The sequence below is a fragment of the Zootoca vivipara genome, chromosome 6, assembly GCF_963506605.1.
Source record: "Zootoca vivipara chromosome 6, rZooViv1.1, whole genome shotgun sequence".
NCBI classification, from domain to species: Eukaryota; Metazoa; Chordata; class Lepidosauria; order Squamata; family Lacertidae; genus Zootoca; species Zootoca vivipara.
This window is the reverse complement of record NC_083281.1, coordinates 50,161,031-50,173,637: the sequence shown is the minus strand read 5'-3', so window position 1 is coordinate 50,173,637 and position 12,607 is coordinate 50,161,031. Positions and strand designations below refer to the sequence as shown.

The 12,607-nt window shown below is 44.6% G+C and overlaps 1 protein-coding gene across 1 annotated transcript in view; it reads left to right on the top strand.

Annotated features, from left to right (window-relative positions):
- Window positions 1-12,607, top strand: part of CMIP (c-Maf inducing protein) — a 161,582-nt gene that overhangs the window by 94,793 nt on the left and 54,182 nt on the right. The window contains exon 3 of the mRNA XM_035120939.2: window positions 5,421-5,471. Coding sequence (XP_034976830.1) covers window positions 5,421-5,471 — 51 coding nt within the window. The remainder of the gene's footprint in view (window positions 1-5,420; window positions 5,472-12,607) is intronic.

Below are 12,607 nucleotides of genomic sequence, written 5' to 3'. Positions count from 1 at the left end.
TCGCTAGACGAATTTGTTTTACGAAAAATTCGTCTAGTGAATCACGGTTTCCCATAGGAATGCATTGAAATTCAATTAATGCGTTCCTATGGGCACAAAAAAATAATAAAAAAATTCAATGCATTCCTATGGGATTCGCTAGACGAATTTTTCGTTATAAGAAAAGACCCGTGGAACGAATTAAATTTGTCTAGCGAGGCACCACTGTAGTCTGGCTTGATAGAATTTGGTTTGCTATTGAAGCTTAGGCACAAGTATAGGTATAAAATGACCTCAGGAACATTAACCTCAGATGTTTGGTATTGTTCCTTCTCCACGTTGTGTTACTGGTTCTCTGTTGATCAGGCTTGATCACCTCTCCCTTTGCCCATCATATGCAAGTTTCTAGTCATATCCACTTCTTGCCTCCCTTGCCTTGCTCACGGGTAAGCACTTTGTCCCCAGCAGTCTATTACGCCTGAGAACTGGGCCCTCTAGCTCAAGGGAACCAGCCACCTTTACTCCTTACTCAGTAAGAGCTTAAGAAGAGCTTGGCTACTGGATCGCTAAAGGCCCATCTTGTCCCACATCCTATTCTCAGAGTAGCCAATCAGGTGCCTGTTGCATAAGCTCCCAAACAGGACCTGAGTGCAACAGAACTCAGTCTCCCCTCTTCTTCAGCCATTCCTGTCATAACACCCTCCCCATATATAAGGGAGCTTGGCAAGCTGCTCCATGGACCTCACAAATGCCACATGACATTCCACTACATAGTGAGTTTACATGGCATTAGGGGTGGGTTCTGACTCCCGGGAAGGGTGTTATCTCAATGGTAGGAGCATCTGCTTTACATGCAGATGGTCCTAAATTCAATCTCCAGCATTTCTAGCTAGGACTGGGAGTGTTCCCTTTCTGAAAGCCAGGAGAACCACTGCCAGTTAGAGAACACTGAGCTGGAAAGACCGAAGGTATGACTACCGTGTTTCTCTGAAAATAAGCCATACCCCCAAAATAAACCCTATCCCGAAATTATGCCATACTCTGAAAATAAGCCATACCTCGAAAATAAGCTATAGTGATAGGCTTATTTAAAAATACTTACTTACTTACCATACTTAATTAAAAAAATAAGACATCCTCTGAAAATAAGCCACTGTTTTTTTTTTTTTTTGAGGAAAAATAAATATAAGACGTTGTCTTATTTTTGGAGAAACATGGTAGCTATTAAGGCAACTTCCTAGGTTCCTATGACTATGTAAAGTATACCTCTCTCTATCAAATGTACCTTGCACAGGGAGGTAGAAACTTGTGGTGAGGAAGTGCCTGGGACATGGAAAATAGTCACAGAATAGTCACTATTCTGAGATGAGTGTGCATCCCATTTGCAGTATAGGCGTAATACATCCGACTTACCATGCAGGGTTGTTGTAAATAATATATATGGTTCATTTTGAACACTTGAAAAACCTGCATAAATGTTAAGGATTTGTAGCTGTTGTTGTGATTCAGCTTACCTTTTTGCTTCAGGGCTGTTTAGGAAGAAAACTGGGCTTAAAGAAACCAAACCTGCAGTTTTTCCCCTTTTGGGTGTTTGCTTAAACTGGGTTCTAAATTTGGCTCAGTTATACCCTATGGTGTTGCTTTTTTTTTTTTTAAAAAAAAAAGTCTATTCCTGGTAATCAAGTATACCCAGAAGGAAAAATAAACAGAACAGAAATTCCTGATAAGCATAACAATAGCTGCAGATAATACGCAGTTCATCGGTTTTTGAACACCATGGCAATTTTATTTATTTATTTATTATTTTTTCAAAAGAATCTTCCAGGGGAAATTCAGGGAAAAGGTTTATCTAGATTAGGAATACAATTACGTGCATGTCCCTTCCATCTCCGTGTCCCCTTATTTTTGCTCCTGTTTTCTATTTTAGGTCCTAGTCCTGATATCCACCTTTCAGAATTTCCTTCCTTTGCTCCTTTGCATAGTAAATATGCTTTACAGTGCTATATTACAAGGGTTGTGCAAAACCTGTTAGTGCACCACTGCTTGCCCAAGCAAACAGGTCAGAGGAGATGCATAGTTTGCTAAATATAGGGGTCTATTTCTTGCTCTTGAAAGTTTGGTTTTCCCCTTTTTGTAGTTTTTCAGGTTTCATAGGCAAAACAGAATAATAATTGCATACGGATCATGATCAAACATTGCTTCTGGCATTTTTTAGATTGAAGACTTTTGTTTTTTTCTGTTAATGTGTTGCTTTGCTACCAACAAGCTTAAGGCAGGTCACAAATACAAACCAACACAGAATTGGCAAATGTAGGAACTGGCAGGTGAAATATTAGATTTTTTTATTGAAGTACGAGAATTTTTACATACATTATATTCTCTCCTTCCAATTTTTAATTTCCCGTACCATTTTTCCTTTCCTTTCCTTTCCCTTCCCACCCCCCCACCCAATATCCATTGGAAGGGTTCAAACAGTTGTCCTCAGCCACGGGCACAATGTCTTTAATTTCCACTGAATGTCTTCTGGTTGAGTAGTTGTTATCCATTGAAGATAGGAGGTCCATCTGGTCCTTATCATAGTATACTTGGCCTTGCGTGTTATCTCCTGTGACGTTACTGCCACGATGTCTGACTGATGGCAGGTGAAATATTATATTGGTGGGGAAACTGAAGAGGTGGAAACCTAAGATATTGATGATGATGATAGAAGAAGAAAATTGAATAAATTCATTGCTGCACATCCCTTTGGAATTTTTTAGGCTGCACAGATTAAACTTGTCCATAATTTAATACAGGAGTAGGAGGGAGGTAGATATGAATATAACTCAGATTCTTGGATGATTTCAAGTAGGGCAGCGTGGATTTCAGACAATGGCAAGAAATTACAGTGCTGAAATGAGCTGGGGAGATCAGTCCCCATTGGGACTGATAGGGCAGAAGACAGGGAGACCAACAGTAGGGGAACCAGAGCTAATGACAGGCAGAGTCAGCTAATTCTGGTTTTCTTGCTCTCTGCTGAATTCGACAAAGGCAACACAGAAAGAGCAGGAAGCTGACAGCCGGTATCACCCCTTGGAGTGATTGTAAGGAGAAGGCAGGCAGGCAGGCATGTGGGGGGCTGGCTGAGAGCAGACTGAGCTTGGAAGGGCAGTGCCTTATTTTCCCTGGTGGACAAATCTCCAGTGTAAATGAGGAAAGCTTGGGCTAACCTGCAGTGGAAGTTTGTGTGTGGAAGGATTGGGAGCTCCATTCTGGTCTGGTACTCAAGACAAGTCCCTGTGCTCAGAGTTCTTTAAGCCTAAATGTAGACCCCACAAGCCTGATGTCTGCGCACTTCTAATCTAGTGTGTGGTGGGACAAACAGCCACATTAGTGTTGCTACAGCAAACGTGGCAAACGGGCCACACACCAAAAGAAAGGCAGCTTGTGTGCAGAAATGTATTGCTGATTCCTAACAGATTTCCCTCCCTCTCCCATCCCTCTTTTAGTTGATGCTGAAGACTGCGACTGTTGAGATGGTTTACGCAAAGGGCGCTGTAGCAAAGATGACTGTGTTCTTTGTAACAATTTATTCCCTACACAAACCATTCCTCGCAGTCCTCTTGAGTAATACAGATGTCAACAGAGGTTGACGCTGCAGCACGGTGGGAGTGCGGAGTCTAGCAATGCGCCTCATCTGTCAGAGGGCCTGTAGCATGCCATGCTCTCTTGGTCTGCTTCCCACCAAGTCTGCACAAGCCAGCCCACTTCTCCACAGAATTTCCTGATGTCGGTTGCTACAACGCTCAGGCCCAGGGATGCATCAGGTTAGCTACAGTACAGCCGCATCAACTTATGCAGAGGTTCAGTTCCAAGGGCTCCGTGCATACAGGAAAATGAGTACATATGCAAACTGTCCCTGTGTGAGCATCCCTAGCTTTCCAGAGCTTGCACTCTGTGCGGGCTTTGCCTACCCCCACGCAAGGCAGAGAGCTCTTTTCATACTTGGGGAAACCCGGCACAAAAAGAGCTTTTAAGCTTTCCGCTTTGCTTGCAGGATTTCAACCAGGCGGCCTTCAACTGCATATGGTTGAGATCGCGCAAATGAAATGTTTGTAAGATGTGATCGTACTGTGCCAGTTTCCTACTCCCTGCATCACATTTCAAGCCAGGATACTACCACCATGGGCCATGCTCTTCCTGATCCTGTAGCCAGCTGTTCCCAGAGAGCTAACATTTCCTTCTGTATCTGTTATGTACTTTCAGTCTGCCTAGCTCAATCCTGGGGGTGCTAAGACTGCTGCTCTGTGCTCCCAGGCAGTCTTTTCACCTGCCTCCTCTCTCACACCCCAGCCTTCCTGTTCAGTTCCTCTTTGCCGTGGGCAACACCCTTAGGGACTGTGCCAGTATTGGCTGCAACCAAATTTACAGGGGGAAAGCACATAATCTTTTGTTGTTTGAGGGTAGCATCATGTGGGCTGTGCAAATTAAATGGGGATGCAAACAGCTGTAAACACATAGCATACTCTGGTTTGGACAAGTCCTTACTGTTTTTAAGCAGTAGGGTGGGGTTTATAGCTGATGATTTCTTGGCTGCTGTTCTCACTTTGCTTTTATTATTTGATGTATTTTAGATGCAATAAGTTTAATTCTACTTATATGCGCCCTAATAGAGCCAGTGGTTCACTAAACTCAGCAATCCTAAGATGATTGTGGTGTTAGCACTTGTGTGAAGAGTCGCTGTGCTTATTTAGCATACATTTAAGTTTGAAATTAAATTGCGATAGATGCGCTTTTTTCATTTCATTTCCCTTTAACTCCCAACATTTACAGTGTTCCTAAGTTCTACTCAGAATAGACCCATCGAAGTTGATAAACCTATCTTAGTTGTGTCCATTAGCTTCAATGGGTTTCCTCGCTGAGTAGGACTAGCAGGCTGTCATTGAATATAACCCCAGCATGTTGCCTCACTATTACCGCCACAGCTGTTGTACTTGGAATTGCAGCTGAGAAACAATTATGCTCCATTGGATTGGAAGCATTATGGGTTGAGGTAGAAGGGCATTAGCTGCATTTCATGGTAGCCAGCTCTTTAGAAAGGGTAAGTGTGGCTGTGGAAGGCCTGGGAAGTGTTTTACAACTTTAGCAAAGGCTGGTGCTGCAGTTCCGCCTTTACTGCTGGCTTTGAAAGTGATCACACGCAAAGCAGGAGTTGTCCCCTCTCAGAGCTTTTAGAGAACAGTCTTTCCTGCACGCAAAGGACATGTTGTGAAGCTAGCAGAAATCCAGGAGTGGATGTGCAAGGGTAATTGTTCCAACCAAATGAAAGGATGGGGTGGCTTCCAGCTTTTAACAACTCTGTGAGTGATTAGCTTGTGCTTTGGTTTAATGGTGTGTGGCATTAGTAGAATCTAAAGCTTGCATTTATATTGGTTTTTTTTCTCTCTCTCCTTATATTGTAGGCTGCAAACAGTTACCTGAGGGATCAGTGGTTTCATTCATTGCAATGGAAGGTAAGCTCTTTGTATTCTGTAAACTGAATAAGGGACTAATGCAAAAACAAAGTTGGGCAGCAAAACACTTCTGCTAGTCAAAACTGAGAATGTATTATTATTATTATTATTATTATTATTATTATTATTATTTGGTAGTGTAAGGTATTATTCAAGTAATGGCGGGAATTCTGTGGTGTTTTTAAAATTCTGATCATTCCATCTATCTGTAGATTTGTGAAATGTAAATATTTTATGGAACTACAGGCAGAGGTTTATATATATGCAGGGCAAGGCATTGGATGTTGGGTAAATAAAAATGGCAGCCAGGCAGTCAGCCACTGTGGTTGGGAGCTGCACTCTTTTCCCATTCAAAAGCAGTAGCACCTGCCCCACTGCTAAAACATCTACCCAGGAGAACTCAGGAGGGAGGATGGTGAGTGGTGGTGCAGCCAGGTCATGTCAGTGAAGGGTCCTTCTAGGGCCCTTGGACAGTGCCTGACCTTGTCAACTGTTGGCACCAGGCCTGTAGTAAATGCACAGATGTCACAAGACTCCATATGTTTCCATTGTGAACCTGACCCCCATCAGTGGCTCCTCCCTTGTAACTTCCTGTCACTCAGGAGGAAGAGAGCATTATTTTAGTGATGCACAGCCCCCCCCCCCAAAGGGGGGGAAAGGCTTGACATTTTTCACAGATGAGGCACTTGTTTTTGGAGACTAATCCTCCTATATTGTAGACATTATCCATGTAATAGGAACTGGGTCTTCCATCGAAGCTTCCTAAATTGCCTCTGCCTGCCCCCTTTTAATTTAATAATAGGAGAAAACATTGCAAGTTTGTGCCCCGCCCCCATGCCCCCTTAAATCAAGACCAATGTATTTTATATCTGGGCATTTTATTGCCAGCAAAGAGTTGTTAAGGTTGAGCTGTTTATCTTGGCAGAGGGCTGGCATGTTTCAGAGAGCAGGGGGCAGCGTCACAGCCAGGACATTAATCTGAGAATTTCCAGAGAATGTGTCTTAAGGCATCAGCCCACGGACAACGTCCAGGGGAACGAAAGTGGTCCTTTCCTTAAGTCTTCCAGGCAGCCTCCATCCTCCGCTAAACACTGAGCTGCTTGAAGTTGGAAGAGAAAATGGTGACAGGTTCATTAATTTCAGTGGCTACATTCTCTGTAAAACATGGTTAAATATCACCTCATACATTGGAAGCATTTCTGCACTCCACCCCACTCCTGGGAATCCTGGGAAATTTAGTTTACCCCTGAAAGAGCTACGATCCCCAGTCCCCTTACCAAACTACAGTCCCCATAAGTGTTTGCTCACTCCTGGCTTAGACTGCATCAGGAGCTCAGCCCCTTTCAGGAGACTCTGGTTGCGATCCAAACCCCATTTACCTGGGAGTAAGACCATCCTGTTCTCTTAGTGGCCAACTCAATGTCTCCAGGAAGTCGTCAAGCAGAACCTGAAAGCAGCAGCAGCAGCTCTCCCCACTTGCAGATGTCAGCAACTGGTATAGGTTAACCAGTAACTCATTTATTCGATACCAGAAGAGGTTCAGCACTCTGCCAGCACAGCTCTTCCCTTGCTTGCACTGGTTGCTGTTTAAAGAAAGTACCAAACTACATGATAATAGTCACATATAGTTTGACCTTAGAATGCAGCAGTAAAAAATATCCACAGCAGCAATAAAACAGCATCATGAAAAATACCAGGAACAGCATTTTTTTTAAAAAACAACAACAACCTTATCATCCAGATGATTTGAACTACAACTCCCATCAGCCCAACTAGCAGGTTGGCAGAGGCTGCTCTGGAGGCTGCAAAATGCTAACTCAAATAAACAGTCTTAAGACCCTGTTTAAAAACAGGGCAAAGGAGGGGCCAAACAAACTTCTCTAGGGACGCTCTTTCACATTGGTAATAAATCCATATTTAAGTGTGGCAGCGCCTGCACTTTAAAACTCCCTGCATACTGACATCAGGAAACGCATTTGTACTTTTTTCAGTACCTGTTTAGGCAAGCCTATCCAGACATGTAGAAGTTACATGTGTTATATTTCTTTTTTGTTGTTTAGTCTTTTTGTTGTGTCCGACTCTTCATGACTCCATGGACCAGAGCATGCTGTTTATTTTAATCATATTTTGAATATTGTTAAATACCTGTTTTTATTGATAATGTTTTATTTTATATTTTTGTAAACCACTTAGAGGTTACAATCTGGTGGCATATAAAAATTTGTTAAACAAACAAACGTATTCAGGCACCGCAGGTGAAAGGGCCCTTTCTCTTATTCTAACCAGCTGTTCTTTGGCTGGTAGGGAGAAACAAGAAGGTCCTCAGAAGCCATGGGAATATTCTGAGCTCATCCTTGTAGGTGGAGGTGATTATTGAGAGATGCTGTTTCTAGGCCACTTAGAGCAGTGGTGCCATCAGATTAGGAAAAATTGAAGAAGGAAATAAATAGGTAGTAAATGGAGCTGATAAATAAAGACAACATTGGCTTTATTATTTGTTCTACTTCTTCTAATTTCTTTTTTAATAAAATTTCTATACTGCCCTTCATCTGAGGATCACAGGATGGTTTACGGTATAAAAACACAAAAATTCATAACATAGTAGCAAACATGAACAATGCCTCCCCATTAAGTCTGTTGACAGCTTTCTGAACCAATCTGAAAAATCTGGACTGTCTTCAAGGGCAGCCCTATGCAATGCACATGGCAGTAATCCAGCCTAGAAGAGACTAGAACATGGGTAATCAGAGGCTGGGTCTGATTTCCACAGGTAATTGTCCAGCACCAATGAATGCCTTGTAGCTTACAGTGGTACCTCGGGTTAAGAACTTAATTCGTTCCGGAGGTCCATTCTTAACTTGAAACTGTTCTTAACCTGAGGTACCACTTTAGCTAATGGGGCCTCCCGCTGCCACCACGTGATTTCTGTTCTCATCCTGAAGCAAAGTTCTTAACCCGAGGTACCATTTCTGGGTTAGCGGAGTCTGTAACCTGAAGTGTCTGTAACCTGTAACCCAAGGTACCACTGTATTCTTACCTGAGGCATGTGACTTTGCAAGTAATTGCACCTTGCCAGTAAAGTGTTGACCATGAATGTGTGAAAAAGATCACACTACCGTTCCATGAAGAAGAAAAAAAGTCATAGACCACTTCTAATTGCTGGGCTTTGAGGTGTTTGCAACCAACAGAGTCTCTCCTGCACAAAATGGCTTAAGATTGGATCACTTTGCTGTTGAGGCCAGAAGCAGTGGCAGGCTTTTAAGCAAACAGGCTTCTGCAAAGAGGAAGTTCTGCCCTTCCTGCTGATCTTGGCTCTACATCTCATTATGTTTCCAGTACTTAGAGCACCAGGCATTATGCTATGGGCAGTACCACTGGGAGATAAGCAGTGTTTATATTTTTACATTTATGTTTGCTGGGAGGATGGAGAAGGATAGCAAATCGGAACCCCTTGAGTCCAGTTACGAACGTGTATCTGAGGTTCTTTGGCAGGACGCTGGACCACGTTGAAGTGATTCGGTCATCACACATTTCTCATTGCCGTATTATGAGCTTCCCTAATATTTACTTAAAGATTCACTGTGCCTTCTGCTAAATATTGGAGACCATGATGGGTATGTGCTGGGAAAGAAGCAAAGCAATTTTTAAAGGTTCTCAGTTACTCAGCTTGGCATGTCGGGGCAAGATTAGTTTTACACAATGGTGCTGTCAGGGTAGGACTTTGGGGCCGATGTCCAGGCTCCCCCTCAACAGAATGGGCAGTGGTGGCCCCAGGCTCAGCTGGTCTGGCTTGCCACATTTTGAAAGGAAGTAATAACAAGGGTTGGTAATTTTTTTCAGGGCTACAGGAGCACTGAATGTGAATGTTCCCTTTGTACATGAGGCTAGTTTCTATACAGAGTCACACACACACCTCTCTGCAAGATGCACTAGCAGAGTTTAAGGGTACATTCCAGCCAGGCAAAAACACACAAGAGGATGTGCTGGGCCTGTAGGAGGTGTTGCCTGGAAAGAGTCTTGAGGGCCATGTAGAGAGACATTCAGTCCCCAGGCCTGAGGTCCCCAACCCTGTAATACACATTGCCATCTAAAAAGGTGAGACCCCTTAATTCCAGAGCCTAAACGTCTCTGTAACAATACTGCTGCTTGTATAGTGTTATATGCACTTTCAGTTTCGTTATTCTCAAAAAACAATTTCTGGTTTTCAGAAATGTACAGAGCGAAAGCTTAGGCACCCTCTTCCCTTTATATACATTGCACAAACCCCATCCTGGCTCATGTGACAGGGCAGGGCCAGCCAGCCACAAGATGCTCTGATAGACTTGCAGGGAGGAAGATGCTCAGCAGCGTAAGCAAGAAATTCAGTATGTTTGTTTCTCTACCTTGCAAGGCGGCAAGGGTAAGTGGATGGAGGCCGCGGTGAAGCCTCGTGTGATGCACCTTACTGAATTGTTGCCATGGTGCTGGTTTAAAAATAGGGCTGTTGAGTGAACAAAGTTTTGTATTTGAAAACAAAAACAAAACAACATTTAAAGGCATTTGCGGCCTTTAAATCTGTGCAGGAACACGTTTTCAAAATTCTTGGGATCAGAAGATGTGGCCTGATGTGACTGTTTTGTCATGGAAATAACGTTCTAATGCTTCTGCACTCTACTGCTGAATATTGGGCAGCTTTGGTTTATGTCAGGGCCAAGGAGCTTTTTGAGTGGCAGGAAAACACATGACAGAGCCCCGTGAGACATCACTTCTTAAACTTTTATCTGCTGAGAAAACAACGCTCCTTTATTTCCTGAATCACAGACTGTCTTCCTAACAGAGGGTGCACCTTACATTGAAAGCACATTTATACCACTTTGACAGCCATGGCTTCCCCCAAAGTATCCTGGGAACTCCTCACAGAGCTACAATTCCCAGTACCTTTAAGCTACAGTTCCCAAGATTCTTCAGAGAAGTGGAAGCCATGACTGTTAAAAGGATGTAAGTCGCCTTCATATGTATGGTGCAGATACGACCAGAAAATAGTTTGCATGACTGATAGGGCCTATCCTTACGATGGTCATGTGTCCTACAGTCCTCTATTCAAAGAAATAAAGTATCCTAAGAAAGGAGGGTAGGGAACTTGACAAATGTGTTGTGGCATAAGCATTATGGCGTGACTAACTTAAATCCATTGATTTCAGTTGATCTACATTGAGTTGGACTGAGTCCAATCTTTGCCAGTCTGGTGACCTGTAGATGTTTCGGGCCTGCTACTCCCATCATCCCCAACAAACAAGTCTCATGCTGGCTGGGGCTGATGGGAAATGTAGCCCCATATATCTGGAGGGCACCAGAGTGGCAAAGGCTGACTCTATGTTGTGATACCACCTTCAGTCTTTGAGGTGCCTTCCTTGTTTTGCTGCAAGAGAGCAACGCGGTTACCCCGCTGCAAATCACTTACTTAGATTTTTTTTTAGAATTTTTTTTCAACAGGAGCTCTTTACCAAGGGGTGTTCAAATAAAGCAACGTAGATAGAACACAGCTAAAACTCACAAAACAATTAAAAAACATTAAACACAGATAAATGGTCAGATCACTTTCTGGTGCAACTGGACTTCTCCGCAACCCTTCCCCTCTGCAGGGAGGTGGGACCGATTCGGATGGTCCGCCCCCGCTACTTAATGGATCCAATTGGCTTCCAAAGAGTGGTAGGGGATGTTTTATCCCATGTCGATGGCCTTTCAGCTGATTCCCTGGTGGCCCGCTGGAATGCGGAGTTAACCAGCGCTATTGACTGTCTGGCTCCGAAGCGCCCTCTCAGATTGCATGGAGCCCGGACAGCCCCGTGGTTTTCCCCGGCGCTGAGGGCAATGAAACAGTCGTTGAGACGGCTAGAGCGCCGGTGGCGGAAAACTCATTTTGAATCAGACCGGACACGGGCTAGAGCTCAACTTCGAGCCTACCAAGTGGCAATGGCGACGGCGAAGAGGACCTTCTTCACCGTCTCCATCGCATCTGCAGAAAACAGCAGCAGGAGACTCTTCCAGGTGGTTCGTAATTTAGCGGAACCACCTGCTCCATCCGGGCCCAGTACGGGCCACATGATCTCCTGCAATGATTTTGCAAAGTTTTTTGCAGATAAAGTCGCTCAGATTCGGGAAGAGGTAGACTCCACCGTGGGAGCAGGGCCGGGGCGGGGGAGTGCTAGAGTCCTGTCTAGTCAAGTTTTGTGGGATCAATTTCAATCTGTTACCTCCGAGGATGTGGACAGGCTGCTTAGACGAATGAAACCAACCACCTGTCTCCTTGATCCTTGCCCATCCTGGCTTATAAAAGCTAGCCAGGAAGGGCTGGGCGATGGGCTTCGCGGGTTGGTAAATGCTTCTCTCCATGAGGGAGCCTTCCCAGACCCGCTGAAAGAGGCGGTTATTAAACCGCTTCTTAAAAAACCATCTTTAGATCCGGCCAATATGGCCAACTATCGCCCAGTCTCAAATCTTCCATTCTTGGGCAAGGTGATTGAGCGAGTGGTTGCGGAACAACTCCAGGCACGCCTGGAAGAAGCGGACCATTTGGATCCCTTCCAGTCAGGATTCAGGCCTCATCATGGGACTGAAACTGCCTTGGTCGCACTGGTCGATGATCTCCGGCGGGCTAGGGACAAAGGTAAGAGCTGTTTCCTTGTTCTGCTGGATCTCTCAGCGGCTTTTGACACCATCGACCATAACATCCTTCTGGACCGTCTAGAGGGCTTGGGAGCTGGGGGCACTGTCATGCAGTGGTTCCGCTCCTTCCTCCTGGGCCGTGTTCAGAAAGTGGTGGTGGGGGATGAGTGTTCAGACCCCTGGGCGCTCACTTGTGGGGTGCCTCAGGGTTCTGTCCTCTCCCCCATGCTTTTTAACATCTATATGCAGCCGCTGGGAGAGATCATCAGGGGGTTTGGGCTGGGTGTCCATCAGTATGCTGATGATACCCAGCTCTACCTCTCTTTTAAATCAGAACCAGTGAAGGCGGTGAAGGTCCTGTGTGAGTGCTTGGAGGCGGTTGGAGGATGGATGGCGGCTAACAGATTGAGATTGAATCCTGACAAGACAGAAGTACTGTTTGTGGGGGACAGGAGGCGGGCGGGTGTGGAGGACTCCCTGGTCCTGAATGG